Here is a 17,076-nt window from a genome sequence, read left to right as displayed (position 1 = left end):
GGGTCCCAGCAGACAGAATCACAGATGATCAGATTAGATACAGGGTCCTAGCAGACAGTATCACACATGATTAGATACAGGATCCCTGCAGACAGTATGACACATGTTAGAAATAAAAGCGCAGCTCAGCAGACAGTATCACACATGATAAGATTAGATACAGGGTCCTAGCAGACAGTATCACACATGATAGAACTAGATGCGCAGCTCAGCAGACAGTATCACACATGATAGCTGTATCTAATCCTATCAGTTCATGCCTCCGCATTGCTCTCACTGAGATGCAGCAATAGTGGGCTGTCTTTAGAAAGGGAAACGTTAAAAAAACTTGTCATCCGTAATACAGGAAGGGAACACTACCCAGCACATCTGCCTGTTTTCTGCTGTAACTCCAGAGCTGCTCTTCACCAGGAATAGAACGGGCAATGCAAGGCTTTTACCTCATACTGCTACCAATTCTTGTAGCCTTCATATCTATAGGTGAGCAGAGCTTATAGTAATACTCTTTGGGCTCGGGTACTTGTGCATTATTACTTTATTGTCTTCTGTGTAGGATGTTATAAGGACAGAACGGTTCTCGGTTTCAGAGTGGCTTCTCAGCTCCTTATCTAGGGACATCAGTAAGGCCTTATGGCCTCATGCACACGATAGTGTCCGCCGGCCGGGTCCTGCCCATGACCTGCGGAAAGATAGGACATGACCTATCTTTCCACGGATCGGAAAGTCAGGTCTGTTTTCACAGAGCGAATGGGTCCGTGAAAACTATCGGCTGCCACTCGGATGCCGTGAAAAACCGTTTTCCATCCGCAAAAAACACACCGTATTTCATGCATTTCAGTTCCATGTGGCATCAGTGTTCTTTCCGTGTGTCATCAGTTTTTCACGTCTGTGTTTTTCCTCTGCAAGCCCTGTCATCCGTGAGCTGTCCGTGTTTTTCATGCACCCATAGACTTCAACAGGTGACACGGTCTGCAAAAACTGACCAAAATAAGAATTTGCATGGGTCAGTGTGCGGTCAGTTATTTCAACTGACAGCACAAAGACGTAAAATACCCTCGTCTGAATAAGGCCTAAAGGGAATGCATCATGTGGAGGGAAAAAAATTAGATGAAAAAACATTTTTTACATTTATTACTAAATGTATATATTTTTTTTTACTCCGATGTGTTCAAAAATTAAATGACCGGCCATTTTTCATTTTCTTTTTTCCCCTCCTCAAATTTTAAGAGCTATAACTTTTCTATTTTTCTATTGACATAGTCGTATAAGGGATTTTATTCTTGCAGGACAAGTTGTCGTTTTTAATGGCACCATTTAATTATCTTGTGGGGTAGTATGGAGAAAAAGACAGCAATTACCCCATTGTTTTTGGGGTTTCGCTTTTACAGCGTTCATCCTGCAGTAAAAACATGTTAATTTTATTCTGCGAGTCAATGCGATTACAGCGATATCAAATTGATATAGTTATTTTTAGGTTTTTCTACTTTTACTAAATAATAATAATAATTTTGATAAACGTCCGCGTAACAAAACGGCCGCGAAAAAGAAGTGCATGTCACTTCTTCAGCCGTTTTTGGAGCCGTTTTTCATAGACTCTATAGAAAAACAGCACCAAAAATCTCTCAACCCCCTCTGCTACTGTGGAACAATGGAGCCACGACTCATCAGACCAACAATATACATGATCACATGCAGCTTATTTGGAAAGCTGGGGCTTTGCTGCAACAGTGATAGCACCACTCCCAGCATTTCGAATAGCAGAGGTTTGGGCAGGGCATGCTTGTTCCATAGAGGCAGGGGAGGTGCAGAGAACCATCTGGCCAAAAGTATGTGGACACCTGACCATCATGTAAGGGTGGCACAACCAGTGCAATATATGAGCACAGGAACCTGAGAGGTGGCAGATTTTACACAACTTTACTTCAGACATGAAATGAGTGTCTGTGGGTTATACAGTGACACTATATCAGTCTCTGCAAATCTCCACATGTCACAGGCGTCTCCTCAGCTCCCACCTGCCACATCCGTGAGGACAGTCCCAGCAGTTCTCAGTCACACTCCTGTAGCGGTCTCAGTCTCCACAGTTTTCCCTAAATTCTGCTCTCTTTCCAGACTTTCCATTCACGAGTCTCTCTGCAGTCTCCCTTTATACTCTCCTCTCATGAGTCCCTCTACAGTCCCTCTTTATACTCTCCTCTCACGAGTTTCTCTGTAGTCTCCCTTTATATTCTCCTCTCATGAGTCTCTCTGCAGTCCAGGGGCGTAACTAGGAAAGACTGGGCCCCATAGCAAACTTTTAACTGGGGCCCCCCCTCCCCTGGGTGTCACACAACCCCCCCCCCTTGTAGATAGTGCCTTTTTTACAGCCCCCCCCCCTGTAGATAATGCCATACAGCCCCCCCCCCCCACTGTAGATAGCGCCATACATCCCCCTGTAGAGAACGCCACACAGCCCCCCTGTAGATAACGCCATACAGCCCCCCTGTAGATAACGCCATACAGCCCCCCTGCAGAGAACGCCATACAGCCCCCCCCTGTAGAGAACGCCATACAGCCCCCCCTGTAGGGAACGCCATACAGCTCCCCCCCTGTAGGGAACGCCATACAGCCACCCCCCCCCCCCCTGTAGGGAACGCCATACAGTGTCCCCCCCCCTGTAGGGAACGCCATACAGCGTCCCCCCTCCCAAAAAAATGCGAGCTACAGTGTGTCCTACAAAATACATGTATCCCCTCTCCACAGGATATCCACAGGACAGGGGATACATGAGTGATCGCTGGCAGCGATAGGGAGAACGGGGGACTGAAAGTCCCCTGAACTTCTCCATGACAAACCTCTGACTTCCGGCGTCTGCGCAGCTCAATAAAAATGAAAGGGGCGCTGGTCACGCATGCGCACAAGCACGACCGGCGCTCCATTCATTTCTACGGAGCTGCCGACACAGACCCCAGAAGTCCGAGGTTTGTGATGGAGAACTTCAGGGGATTTTCATTCCACCGTCCTCCCTATCAATGCCAGCGATCACACATGTATCCCCTATCCTGTGGAGATCGGGGGGGGGGGAGGGATACATGTCTTTTGCTCTATTTTGCGCCTTCAGGATCAGACACCGTTTAGCCCTTTTTAGCACGCGTTAGTTAAATGGCTATAACTTTTTTATTTGTTGGGCTAACGACGTGATTTTTGCGACGTTTCTTCCGTAGACAATGCAGGTTTCATTTTTTATCGTTTTTATACACACCTTTTTTGCTATTTTAGAATTTTTATTCATAAAGTTTGAAAATAATAGTAAAAAAAGAAGCTTTTTTACATTTCAGCTATTTTTTTTTTGGTAATAACATAGTTTTACCCTAAAATAGACCTTTTATTTGTGATCGTCATTGTCTACCGTAAATTTTTATATATTACATGTCTATATTAGGGTAATTGGGTCAGCGCTAGCGTTACAACACTGATTGGCGGGGGGGAACGTTTTTTTTGGGGTGGGTATTTTATGTGTATTTATTATTTACATTTTTTTTGCACTTTACTTTATTATTTTTTTATTACTATGGTCTGTCCCTCAAAGGTCAAAAAAGACCTTTGGGGAACTTTATATATTTTTTTTCTTTCTTTTACACCATGTTTTTCCACTGTAACTGGAGCTGCACAGCAGCCCCAGTTACAGGGGAAATCAGCCCTCTCATAGTGACGATTGTCACTAATAGGGCTGTGCTGGGTCTAGTAAGACCCAGCAACAGTCTGCCACTAACGGCACCCGGCGATCATGTGACCAGTCACATGATCACCGGGAGGAATAGAGACAGCGCCGCTGCTGCTGTCTCTATTCCTGTACACAGCGCGCATTCAGCACTGTGTACAAGTGATCAGAGAAGACAGAAGCAGCGAAAGCTGCTTCTATCCTCTCCTCAGGGTCCCCGGCAGTCACTGACAGCCGGAGACCCGACATTCAGCTGCCCGATCGCACGGGCAGCAAGTTAAAACCCGAGCCGTAGAAAGTCTATGGCTCGGGTTTTAAGGACCCTGACCGCTGGCCGTAAAAATACAGCCAGCGGTCGGGAACCAGTTAATGGCAGAGCGGGGAGATACCTCCCTGCTCTGCCGTAGTGTTCAGTGGCGTCCCGCTGTAGCAGCCACAGCGGCTGCTAGCGGAGCCTCCGGCCATGGTGGGGGCCCGTGCCGGCGGGCGACACGGGCCCCCTCATGCCGCGGGCCCCGTAGCAGCCGCTACTGCTGCTACGGCGGTAGTTACGCCACTGCTGCAGTCTCTCTTTATATTTTCCTCTCATGAGTCTCTCTGCAGTCTCTCTTTATACTCTCCTCTCATGAGTCTCTCTACAGTCTCTCTTTATACTCTCCTCTCATGAGTCTCTCTGCAGTCTCTCTTTATACTCTCCTCTCACGAGTCTCTCTGCAGTCTCTTTATACTCTCCTCTCATGAGTCTCTCTGCAGTCTCTCTTTATACTCTCCTCTCACGAGTCTCTCTGCAGTCTCTCTTTATACTCTCCTCTCATGAGTTTCTCTGTAGTCTCTCTTTATATTCTCCTCTCATGAGTTTCTCTGCAGTCTCCCTTTATACTCTCCTCTCATGAGTTTCTCTGTAGTTTCTCTTTATACTCTCCTCTCACGAGTCTCTCTGCAGTCTCTCTTTATACTCTCCTCTCACGAGTCTCCCCGCAGTCTCCCTTTATATTCTCCTCTCACGAGTCTCTCTGCAGTCTCCCTTTTCCTCTCATGAGTTTCTCTGCAGTCTCTCTTTATACTCTCCTCTCACGAGTCTCTCTGCAGTCTCCCTTTATACTCTCCTCTCATGAGTCTCTCTGCAGTCTCCCTTTTCCTCTCATGAGTTTCTCTGTAGTCTCTCTTTATACTCTCCTCTCACGAGTCTCTCTGCAGTCTCTCTTTATACTCTCCTCTCATGAGTTTCTCTGCAGTCTCCCTTTATACTCTCCTCTCATGAGTTTCTCTGCAGTCTCCCTTTATATTCTCCTCTCATGAGTCTCTCTGCAGTCTCCCTTTATACTCTCCTCTCATGAGTCGCTCTGCAGTCCCTCTTTATACTCTCCTCTCACGAGTCTCTCTGCAGTCTCCCTTTATACTCTCCTCTCACGAGTCTCTCTGCAGTCTCCCATTATACTCTCCTCTCACGAGTCTCTCTGCAGTCTCCCTTTATACTCTCCTCTCACGAGTCTCTCTGCAGTCTCCCTTTATACTCTCCTCTTATGAGTTTCTCTGTAGTCTCTCTTTATACTCTCCTCTCACGAGTCTCTCTGCAGTCTCTCTTTATACTCCCCTCTCACGAGTCTCTCTGCAGTCTCCTTTTATACTCTCCTCTCATGAGTTTCTCTGCAGTCTCCCTTTATATTCTCCTCTCATGAGTCTCTCTGCAGTCTCTCTTTATACTCTCCTCTCATGAGTCTCTCTGCAGTCTCCCATTATACTCTCCTCTCACAAGTCCCTCTACAGTCTCTCTTTATACTCTCCTCTCACGAGTCTCTCTGCAGTCTCCCTTTATACTCTCCTCTCATGAGTTTCTCTGCAGTCTCTCTTTATACTCTCCTCTCACGAGTCTCTCTGCAGTCTCCCTTTATACTCTCCTCTCACGAGTCTCTCTGCAGTCTCCCTTTAAACTCTCCTCTCATGAGTCGCTCTGCAGTCTCTCTTTATACTCTCCTCTCACGAGTCTCTCTGCAGTCTCCCTTTTACTCTCCTCTCACGAGTCTCTCTGCAGTCTCTCTTTACACTCTCCTCTCACAAGTCCCTCTACAGTCTCTCTTTATACTCTCCTCTCACGAGTCTCTCTGCAGTCTCCCTTTATACTCTCCTCTCATGAGTTTCTCTGCAGTCTCTCTTTATACTCTCCTCTCACGAGTCTCTCTGCAGTCTCCCTTTATACTCTCCTCTCACGAGTCTCTCTGCAGTCTCCCTTTAAACTCTCCTCTCATGAGTCGCTCTGCAGTCTCTCTTTATACTCTCCTCTCACGAGTCTCTCTGCAGTCTCCCTTTTACTCTCCTCTCACGAGTTTCTCTGCAGTCTCTCTTTACACTCTCCTCTCACAAGTCCCTCTACAGTCTCTCTTTATACTCTCCTCTCACGAGTCTCTCTGCAGTCTCCCTTTATACTCTCCTCTCATGAGTTTCTCTGCAGTCTCTCTTTATACTCTCCTCTCACGAGTCTCTCTGCAGTCTCCCTTTATACTCTCCTCTCACGAGTCTCTCTGCAGTCTCCCTTTATACTCTCCTCTCATGAGTTTCTCTGCAGTCTCTCTTTATATTCTCCTCTCATGAGTCTCTCTGCAGTCTCTCTTTATATTCTCCTCTCATGAGTTTCTCTGCAGTCTCCCTTTATACTCTCCTCTCATGAGTCGCTCTGCAGTCCCTCTTTATACTCTCCTCTCACGAGTCTCTCTGCAGTCTCCCTTTATACTCTCCTCTCACGAGTCTCTCTGCAGTCTCCCATTATACTCTCCTCTCACGAGTCTCTCTGCAGTCTCCCTTTATACTCTCCTCTCACGAGTCTCTCTGCAGTCTCCCTTTATACTCTCCTCTTATGAGTTTCTCTGTAGTCTCTCTTTATACTCTCCGCTCACGAGTCTCTCTGCAGTCTCTCTTTATACTCCCCTCTCACGAGTCTCTCTGCAGTCACCCTTTATACTCTCCTCTCATGAGTTTCTCTGCAGTCTCCCTTTATATTCTCCTCTCATGAGTCTCTCTGCAGTCTCTCTTTATACTCTCCTCTCACGAGTCTCTCTGCAGTCTCTCTTTATACTCTCCTCTCACAAGTCCCTCTACAGTCTCTCTTTATACTCTCCTCTCACGAGTCTCTCTGCAGTCTCCCTTTATACTCTCCTCTCATGAGTTTCTCTGCAGTCTCTCTTTATACTCTCCTCTCACGAGTCTCTCTGCAGTCTCCCTTTAAACTCTCCTCTCATGAGTCGCTCTGCAGTCTCTCTTTATACTCTCCTCTCACGAGTCTCTCTGCAGTCTCCCTTTTACTCTCCTCTCACGAGTCTCTCTGCAGTCTCCCTTTATACTCTCCTCTCACGAGTCTCTCTACAGTCTCTCTTTATATTCTCCTCTCATGAGTTTCTCTGCAGTCTCCCTTTACACTCTCCTCTCATGAGGTTCTCTGCAGTCTCCCTTTATATTCTCCTCTCATGAGTCTCTCTACAGTCTCTCTTTATATTCTCCTCTCATGAGATTCTCTGCAGTCTCCCTTTATATTCTCCTCTCATGAGTCTCTCTGCAGTCTCTCTTTATATTCTCCTCTCATGAGTCTCTCTGCAGTCTCTCTTTATACTCTCCTCTCACGAGTCTCTCTGCAGTCTCTCTTTATACTCTCCTCTCATGAGTCTCTCTGCAGTCTCCCTTTATACTCTCCTCTCATGAGTTTCTCTGCAGTCTCCCTTTATATTCTCCTCTCATGAGTCGCTCTGCAGTCTCTTCTTCACTCTCTTGTCTGCTCCTCTATCACAGAGCTCCTCCTCCTGCTGCTCCTCTTGCTTTCTAGAACTTTCCTCAGTCTGCTATGCTGGGCTTTCTGGGCATGCTCAGTACAATCTGTCAAATTACTCATTAGTAAACATATTCCTTCTACAAATATAACCAGACGGATAACAGTAATAACAGACTAACAGTATACACATAGTACAGCAGAATACAGGTTACACAGACTACAATAATTTATCCCAGCCATCTTCACCCCTCTTACACTTCCCCCCTCGTTTTTCCATTGTAGTCCTCTATAATGCTGCAGCCATATTAGGAGTCCTGGTATAAAGGGCACACCTAACACATTGCACAGGATACCCATTTGCCTTTACTGGGGCAGCACCAGGCCCAGTTACATTATCCACCTTTGGACCTTGCAGTCCATCAACAATATTAAATGCCACTGGTTCACCTATTTTCAAATGGCGGACAAGCGGATCAGGATGTCTCTTTACAATTCCACTGTAATATACATACACATTGTGGTTGGTATCATGTCTCTTAATAAGCCCATAACCTTTGTACATATTAAACCACTGCACAGTTCCTGAAAACGTCCTTGTTGGCATATTCCTCTCACACACCATAAATGCCCCTGGCTTGGCAGTAGTTGTACTCACAATGCAAATGGTCTGTGTACTTGTACCCACCGCCTTTTGGGTAGTGGGGAATATGGAAGTTACACTTTCCATATTCTTTGAGATATCTGGCAAAGTAGATCCAAGGTGTTTATGCAGGTAACTCTGCCTACTGACAGCGCCACATCCGGAATAACAAAGCGGCTGCCCGTCACTATACTTTGGCACAATTACCTTTTTCTTCAGGTCAGCTATCTGATCCGTTAGGTTTTTAAGAGAAGGCATTAACTTTTCACTACATTCATGTCTTGTCTGCACTTGAGCACTTGTTAGACAGTCTTGGGGTGCCTCTTTGGTTTCTTCCTGCACCTCACATTCAGTCTGAAAACACTCTTCTTTGTGGTCCTTAATTGCCTCTGTGAGTAACTTTGGAAAAGTTAAATCTGAACAGGACTTTGCTCTTCCCCTCAAAAACTGTTTTAAGGGATTGCACTTCAGTCCCAAACTAAATTGGTCACACAGCAGTCTGTCACCAGGCCCAATACAAATGGCGTCCATCTTCTGGAGCTTCTGCATTAACTCCTGCAGTGCCAGTGCAAATTGCAGCAATGTTTCCCCTTCTTGTTTACACCTGGAGAAGAATTTCCTCCTCAGTTCAGGGGGAGATGAGGTGTCTCTATATAAACAGTCTAAATATTCCACAACATCAGACAGACTTTTTCTGATTGTTTCAGGAGCCAGCAGCACTTCTCTCCTCGCCTCTCCTTCCAGCAGTAATATCGCCAGATCCACTTCATTAGCCTGTGGGACCCCATATAAGCGAGCTGCACATTTTAGTATCTCTGCCCCCTCTGTCACTGGCATGTTAGTTCCATTGTATTTAGGCACACTGCCTGTACCTGCCATCATAGGGAATAACATCGCAGATAAGCATGGGTTTGCCACCATATTTGTATGTAATTGTCTATATCCTGCCGACTACGCCAAAATGTAAGGGTGGCACAGCCAGTGCAATATATGAGCACAGGAACCAGACAGGTGGCAGATTTTACACAACTTTACTTCAGAAATGAAATGAGTGTCTGTGGGTTATACAGTGACACTATATCAGTCTCTGCAAATTTCCACATGTCACAGTCACAGTCTTCTCCTCAGCTCCCACCTGCTACATCATTTAGGACAGTCCCAGCAGTTCTCAGCCACTCCTGTAGCTGTCTCAGTCTCCACAGTTTTCTCTAAATTCTGCTCCCTTTCCAGACTTTTCATTCAGGGGTCTCTCTGCAGTCTCCCTTTATACTCTCCTCTCACGAGTCTCTCTGCAGTCTCCCTTTATACTCTCCTCTCATGAGTCTCTCTGCAGTCTCCCTTTATACTCTCCTCTCATGAGTCTCTCTATAGTCTCTCTTTATACTCTCCTCTCATGAGTCTCTTTGCAGTCTTTTCCTTCACTCTCTTGTCTGCTCCTACAGCACAGAGCTCCACCTCCTGATCCTCTATCACAGAGCTCCGCCTCCTGCTCCTCTATCACAGAGCTCCTCCTCCTGCTGCTCCTCTTGCTTTCTAGAACTTTCCTCAGTCTGCTTTGCTGGGCTTTCTGGGCATGCTCAGTACAATCTGTCAAATTACTCATTAGTAAAAATATTCCTTCTACAAATATAACCAGACGGATAACAGTAATAACAAACTACAGTTACAGCATACGCATAGTACAGCAGAATACAAGTTACACAGACTACAATCACTTATCTCAGACATGTTCACCCCTCTTACAATCACACCTACTGTATATGAGCTTGTGGACTACCCATTCGAAAACCATGGGCGTTAATTTGGTGTTGGGCCCCTTTTGCAGCTATAACCACTTTTACTTTTCTCCAAAGACTTTCCACAAGATTTTGGAGTGTGTCTGTGAGAATTTATGGCCCTTCAGCCAGGAGAGCATTAGGCCTAGTTCACACAAAGTTTCTTGACAGGCAGAAAAAATCTGCCTTAAAATTCTTTCAGGAATTTTGAGGTAGATTTTTAATTGCCTGAGCTGTTTAACTTTTTTTTTTTCTTGCGTTTTTTTGCTGTGTTTATGCTGCGTTTAGTTTTTTTTAATCTATTGAAGATAATGCAAAGACCGCCACAAAAAAATGCTACAAACGAGCACCGCAGGTTTTTTCTGCCCCCATTGATTTCAAGGGGAGATCGGAGGCGGAAACTGCTCTAAGAAATTGCATGCTACTTTTTTCGGACCATCTGTTTTGCACTAATTTCGGCACGGTTACCGTTTCAAAATCAGTTTTGTGTGTGAACTGACCCTTATTGTGGTCAGACACTGATGTTGGGGAAGAAGGTCTGGCTCGTAATAGGTGTTCCAATTTATCCCAAAGGTGTTGAATGGGGTTGAGGTCAGGTCATCACTTTTTGATCGGTCTCTCTTCCATGATTTCAGGAAAGGCTGAGGAGCCATGTGAATTAAGAAGTCAAAGTTCTGAGGTGTTCGTCCCACTGGGAGAATGGATTTCGCTTGAGTGCTCTTTTAACTGTCCTAGTCCTGTCATCTGGAAAACCAGATTACGAAAGAAAATTCCTCAGTTTGACTCAAATAGGTCAACGGTTGAAGTTCTTGTTGATGACTGGGAGAAATCGGATCTGTATTGTATCCAGACGTTAAACGATGGACGCTCCATAGAATCTAAGTCGGTGGTCAGGGCTTATGGTAAGTGACACGCAGCAATATCCAGTGTTCATATGTTGTAAGTAGCTATCGTAAAATAGTATAAGAATTACAGAACACTCTAAGTCTAGGACCACATTCCAGAATTAACCATGACTGGTCTACACTGGTTAATTAATTTACAAGGCCTTCTAGAATGCAAAGCTTAGCGGGGAATTTCACATTTAGCTGTAATAGTTTTGATGCCAGGGGATCGGGTGTTGTGGGGTTCCACCTCTACTGATTCTCCATTGGTGCTTTCTCATTTTATACGAGATTCGGAGCTCTCTGACCGGTTTCTGCGGGGTGGGAGGTGCATTACCAAAGGCCATGACGATCTCACCGACCCCTATCAACGTTATCTACTGACATGTTTTTACATACAATACCCCTTTAGGCACTGTTCACACTAAGTTTTTGCAGGGAGAAAAATCTGCCTGAAAATTCCTTCAGTAATTTTGAGGCAGATTTTGACCTGCCTGCACTCTGTCACCGCAAAAAAAACTCTTTCTCTGGCTCCCATTGATTTCAATGGGAGGGCAGAGGCGGAAACTCCTGAAGAAAGGGCATGACGCTTCTTTTCCCTGCAAGCATTTTTTCCGCTCGCCGGACAAAAACGCCTTTGCCTCCCATTGAAATCATTGGGAGGCGTTTTTGGCTGTTTTTTTGGCGCGGTTTCCGCATCAAAAACAGCGCCAAAAAAACTCTGTGTGAACTAGGCCTTAAAGGGGTTTTCCACGACTGGACAACTGATGACCTATCCACAGCATACGTCATCAGTATATGATCAGTGTGGGTCCGACACCCGGACCCCGCACCAATCACCTGCTCCGGCTGCCTCCAGGCGTGGGATGTTATGAAGGGTATGCAGTAGTTCGAACCGGAAGCAGATGGTTTCGGCCACTGCATAGCGGCCTTTCTGCAGAACTGCAGCTCTGCTCTTATTCACTTGAATAGGAGCAGAGCTGCAGTACAGCAGCTAGGCCGCTATTCCGTGACCGGAGCCATCTGCTTCCGGCATGGACATCTGGTGCCCTCCGGCAGCCGGAGCAGCTGATCAGTGCAGGGTCCGGTTGTCAGACCCTCACTGATCATATACTGATGACCTATCCGGTGGATAGGTCATCAGTTGTCCGGTCGCGGAAAACCCCTTTAACTTATTACAGTGATCCCTTACTGTACAATGTTAAAGGGGTTGTCCAGCAAGATTAGAATAACATGGCTGCTTCCAGTAATAGTGGTTGTGTCTCAACTGCGTTGAAGTCAATGGGGCTGAGCTGCAATACCACACACAACCTGTGGACATGTGTGGCCCTGTTTTTGGAAGAAAGCATCCATGCATTTCTATTTCTAGACAACCACTTAGTTTGTGATGGCGCCACCATTGTAAAGTGGAAATATTGTAAAGTGAGACCATAACTCTATCGAAAGAGGTTAATCAAATCTAATAACCCCAAAAATGTTAAACAAAGAAAATCTCCAGCTTTCTTATGGACTTCTGACAGTATGTTCTGTATGGCGCACTGTGCCTATCATTTATGGAGAACAGCAACGCTGACCCTGGCTGTTTAACCCCTTAGATGCCGCAATCAATTGTGATCACAGCATCTCTAAATGGAAGGGGCTTCCCACTTGTTTCTTCTCCGTCAGCCCAAGCATTCGGTGTAGATTAAGGCTTTATAGTCAAAGCTCAGGGACTAGCAAAGGACCCCAGGGTTGTCCTGTAAGCATGCCAGTAAAGGATGCCAGTAAAGTAAAGCATGCCAGTTTAAAAAAAAAAAAGGACAATTTTCAACACAATTACGGTTTCCTAATGCAGCGGGGCAAAAATAAAATAGTTTCCTGCGTCCATAGTATATGTTGTACATGTCTAATTTGTTAGGGTCAGCAGTTTCTTAATCTCCCACAGACTATAACGAAGATTGTTGTGCACATGGGTGGTAGTCTCTCCTAGCTGCTACGCCCTTTTTCTGCCATGGAGGATACGGTTTTTGTGGGGGTCCCAAGCAGTAGGATATTTATGGCATATCCCATTTAACAAGAGTCCCCTTAACGGAAAACTATAAAAACATATATCTTGTAAGAATTTTTTGGGATGTAAATCGCAACCTTAAAGAGCACCAGTAGACAGATCGTGATATATTTCATGCACATGCCATTGTTTTCTTATTCCAGCCCTGTACAGCAATGTGACAATAGACCTGGATCAGGAGCTGGAGGAGGGAAAAGTCCACCAGGTCACCTGCACTGTCTATGATGTGGCCCCAGTGGAGAATCTCCAAATTATGCTGGTCAGAGCGAACACTGTAATCCATAAATCAACCTTTAAAGAAGATGGGCGAAAGGGAAAACAGATGGTGAAGGCCAAGTATGAAGTCTTAGCTAGTCGTATGGACAATCTCCAGAACTTCTCCTGTCTGACTACCTTAGAGTCGGCAACAGGGGTTCTTCTCACAGTCAATTCTTCCAGTGTTACAGTAAGGACATATGGTAAGTTCCACCATAATCAGCAATAAGTGTCTACTTTCCTTGTGACCTCTTGCGATGGAGTCCTCTCATATCGGTTATATTATTCATTCATCAGTTACATATTGACCATTCTGTAGTTCATACGAATTCATTTAATTTTATGGAAGGCTGAAATGTGATGTTCTCCAAAGAAACCCTCTTGACCAAGGGGAACATTCAAATGCTATGCAAATATTCAGTAGAACCCATGGCTACAAGACACCTGAGAGGGTACATACCATAGAGGCAGACCTGGCAGGATGCTCTTGCGCCCGTGGAGAGAGGAGGCTCAGGACTGAGCCGTCCCATCTGCTTTTCGACTTGTTGGTGAGAACCTGTGAAGGAATATCTGGAGGAACTTCATTGTTCGTAAGCAAAGGGTGGGCACGTGTCATGAAAAAGATGTGGGCACCCTTCTGTCCTATGTGATAAAATCCAGCACCATAATGGGGGCGGGGGGATTTGATTCTTGCTTCAAGACCTTCTTTCTTCTATGTACGCTACTGAAAATCGAGTTCTACGAACATGAGCCTATCTTCCTCTTTTCCTTATTATCATTTAGAGAATCCTACATTCACAAGATTTATTTTGTAAGTCTGTAATCAAAGGAGCGGCAGTCCTGTGATCATTTAAAAAAACCTGGAAAATGGTGCAATAAAGGAACAAGGCCGAAAATACAAAGTTATGTCTTCTCTTATTTTATATTTACAAAAAGTTTGGAATAATAAGTCCTTGCCAATCTGCAGGATCAGAAACTTTCTCAGTCCTCAAAGAGGACGTAAGGTCAACATACCACCAGGGAGAGTATGTCCACTCAGAAAACACGTACAAGAGAAAGTAATACATTAAATTATTCAAAGAAACTGAAGACCCAAAAAAAACAAATTAAACACCTTTCCTTTGTAACGATACTTACGCTAATTTAAATTTTTTTTTATACAATCCTCAGGTCAACCGGATGTTCCTTCTGTCACCATTTCGCCTGAATCAAATATCCAGGAAGGAGATGCCTTTAAAATAACCTGTCAATCTGATGGGTCTCCTCGCCCTGAGTACCACTGGATAGTCCCTACTGGGGCTGATGTGATTTACACTCAAAATAATTCCATATTATTAGTTACCACGGCTGGTCCGAGTCATAATGGAATCTACACTTGTGAGGCCACAAATAAATATGGACGGGTCAGTAGTTTCCAGAATATACAAGTCACACCTCTAACCAAAGGTAAGCAAAACATATAAACTTTAGTGAATACGGCAACTGTATTGTTATGGGCAGAATCCTTCTAGTTAGATGTTCAAGAGGTCCACCACCCTTATCCTTGGGTGGCACAACTGTATTAATGGTGTCCCAACTAAAAGGTTGTCATGTCTCCACAACAATTTTGATCCAGGTGTAAAGGAACTCAACAAGATGGCAAAATATTTTACAATATTTTGTTTGGGCCCTGCAGAGCTAGATTGGTAGGACTCCCATGCCACATACCAGGACCCAGCTATAGCCTCAGAACCAGGCCTCGCATCTAAGGAGAGCTACTCAGATCAGATCGGATAGAGGAGCAGATATTAGGCGGCCACCAAGAAACTATGGTTTCTGGAATAGTGGGGATACTGGCAGAGTATGTCCCCCATCATACTGACCTCTTCTCAGAGAACAGTAGCTGTACCTCCCAAAACCATATTCACAGAGTGTCCCCCTCTCCCTTCCAGCAGTCAATGCCTTGTTCCCCCTCTTACTTCCAGTAGTCACAAGGTTCTCCCAAGAGCAGTTAATGTGATGTACCCCAATTACTGCATGTCCGTACAGTAACGACAGCAGCATACCCCACCTCCGAGATTAACAGTGTCCTCTCCCACCCCCTCAGTAGAGTCGACTCTCTGTAGCCAGTGGTCACAGCAGGACTTATACTCCTTCCCCCACTAGTCACAGCAGAGCTCCTCATTTCCCTCTTGGACACAGCAGGGCTTTTCCTTTTATTTTTTTGGTTACATTATGGGTCCCCACTCTTTCCTCAGCTGTTACATCAGGGTTCCCTCATTTCCCCAGTGGTCACAGCAGAGCTGTCGTCTGACAGGCACTGTGTGCTTTATACATACAAGGTGCTGACATTACCTTGACTGTTTTTGTATCTCTATCTATATATTTTGTATATGACCATATTTTGTGTTTTGCAGGACTGCCCCGCAGCCATATAGGGGACATAATATCCTCAGTGCTTGTCTTTATCATCATCACTCCTGTTATCTTATGGAAGACAATAATCTGCAGTTCAGAACCTAGAGATTCAGTTTAGCAGTTTCTATGTCTTGGGCATCTTTGTAAGTGAAGTATATAATTAAAGGGGTAAATCCAAAAATCTCCTTCCCACAGCTGAGAGTTTGTTACAATTGTATGCAGTCTAGACAATCCTCTGTGATCTAAATACTTCAACAGCCAAAATCTCTCTCCTGTCCTAATAGTTTGCTACAATGTCTCAGCTTGGCGTTCAGGCTGCTTACCTCACAGAATATTGCCTGGGCTGGATGTAATTATAACAAACCTTCAGCTATGAGAAGTATTAGGGTATGTGCACACACACTAATTACGTCCGTAATTGACGGACGTATTTCGGCCGCAAGTACCGGACCGAACACAGTGCAGGGAGCCGGGCTCCTAGCATCATACTTATGTACGATGCTAGGAGTCCCTGCCTCTCCGTGGAACTACTGTCCCATACTGAAAACATGATTACAGTACGGGACAGTTGTCCTGCAGCGAGGCAGTGACTCCTAGCATCGTACATAAGTATGATGCTAGGAGCCCGGCTCCCTGCACTGTGTTCGGTCCGGTACTTGCGGCCGAAATACGTCCGTCAATTACGGACATAATTAGTGTGTGTGCACATACCCTTAAGCTCATAATAGAGTGCGTAGTCAGAAAACGACCGATTGACTTCTATGGAAGAATGTAGTGAGCATGCTCTGTTCTCTATATTATGTTACTGTAAAGCATTAAATGCAAGCATCCTGTAAATATAAATCACTGTGTGCAGGAAGGTTTTTTTAACCCCGTGAAGACCAGGCCATGTTTGACCTTATGGGCTAAAAAATTTTTGGTTTTTGCCTCTTGGCATATTGCTGGGTCAGCGTAGTTGCACTTTCATTTGATGCCATTTTGGGTATATGTATGTTAGTGATTAATTTAGATATTAAGGGTAATTAAAAAAACAACAACAGTATATTTTATATATATATATATATATATATATATATATATATACATACACACACACTAATATATATACATACACACACACACACTAATATATATATATACATACATACACACTAATATATATATATATATATATATATATATATATATATATATATATATAGCAGAAAAAGAATGGCGACAGCACACTGCGAACATCAATGTAACCTAAACCACTAACTATAAATAAATATGCATTACTGCTAAATCTACTTACAAAAGGGAGCAGTGGCGTAACTACTGCTATAGCAGCCGTAGCGGCTGCTACGGGGCCCGCAGCACCTGCCGGCACGGGTCCCCCCATGGCCGGTGGCTCCGCTAGCAGCTGCTATGGCTGCTACAGTGCAACGCCACTGAAAGGGTTGTTCATACAAAAGACATGCATCCCCTATCCACAGGATAGGGGATACATGTGGGATCGATGGGATGCCCAGCGATAAGGAGAACGGGGGACCGAAAGTCCCCCGAAGTTCTCCATGACAAACCTCGGACTTCCGGGGTCTGTCTGCAGCTCCATAGAAATGACTTACGCACCGGTCACGCT

The 17,076-nt window shown here is 45.0% G+C and overlaps 1 protein-coding gene across 1 annotated transcript; it reads left to right on the top strand.

Annotated features, from left to right (window-relative positions):
• The first annotated feature begins 329 nt into the window (after positions 1-329).
• Positions 330-15,863, top strand: LOC142748358 (vascular cell adhesion protein 1-like). Its single transcript, XM_075855445.1, has 5 exons — positions 330-480; positions 10,508-10,774; positions 12,947-13,261; positions 14,229-14,504; positions 15,455-15,863. Exons 1-5 carry the CDS (start codon positions 426-428, stop codon positions 15,571-15,573), a joined length of 1,032 nt encoding a protein of 343 aa, XP_075711560.1. The 5' UTR covers positions 330-425; the 3' UTR covers positions 15,574-15,863.
• Positions 15,864-17,076: the final 1,213 nt, after the last annotated feature.

The sequence above is a fragment of the Rhinoderma darwinii genome, chromosome 3 (genome assembly GCF_050947455.1).
Source record: "Rhinoderma darwinii isolate aRhiDar2 chromosome 3, aRhiDar2.hap1, whole genome shotgun sequence".
Taxonomy (NCBI): domain Eukaryota; kingdom Metazoa; phylum Chordata; class Amphibia; order Anura; family Rhinodermatidae; genus Rhinoderma; species Rhinoderma darwinii.
This window is presented reverse-complemented; position numbering and strand designations above follow the sequence as displayed.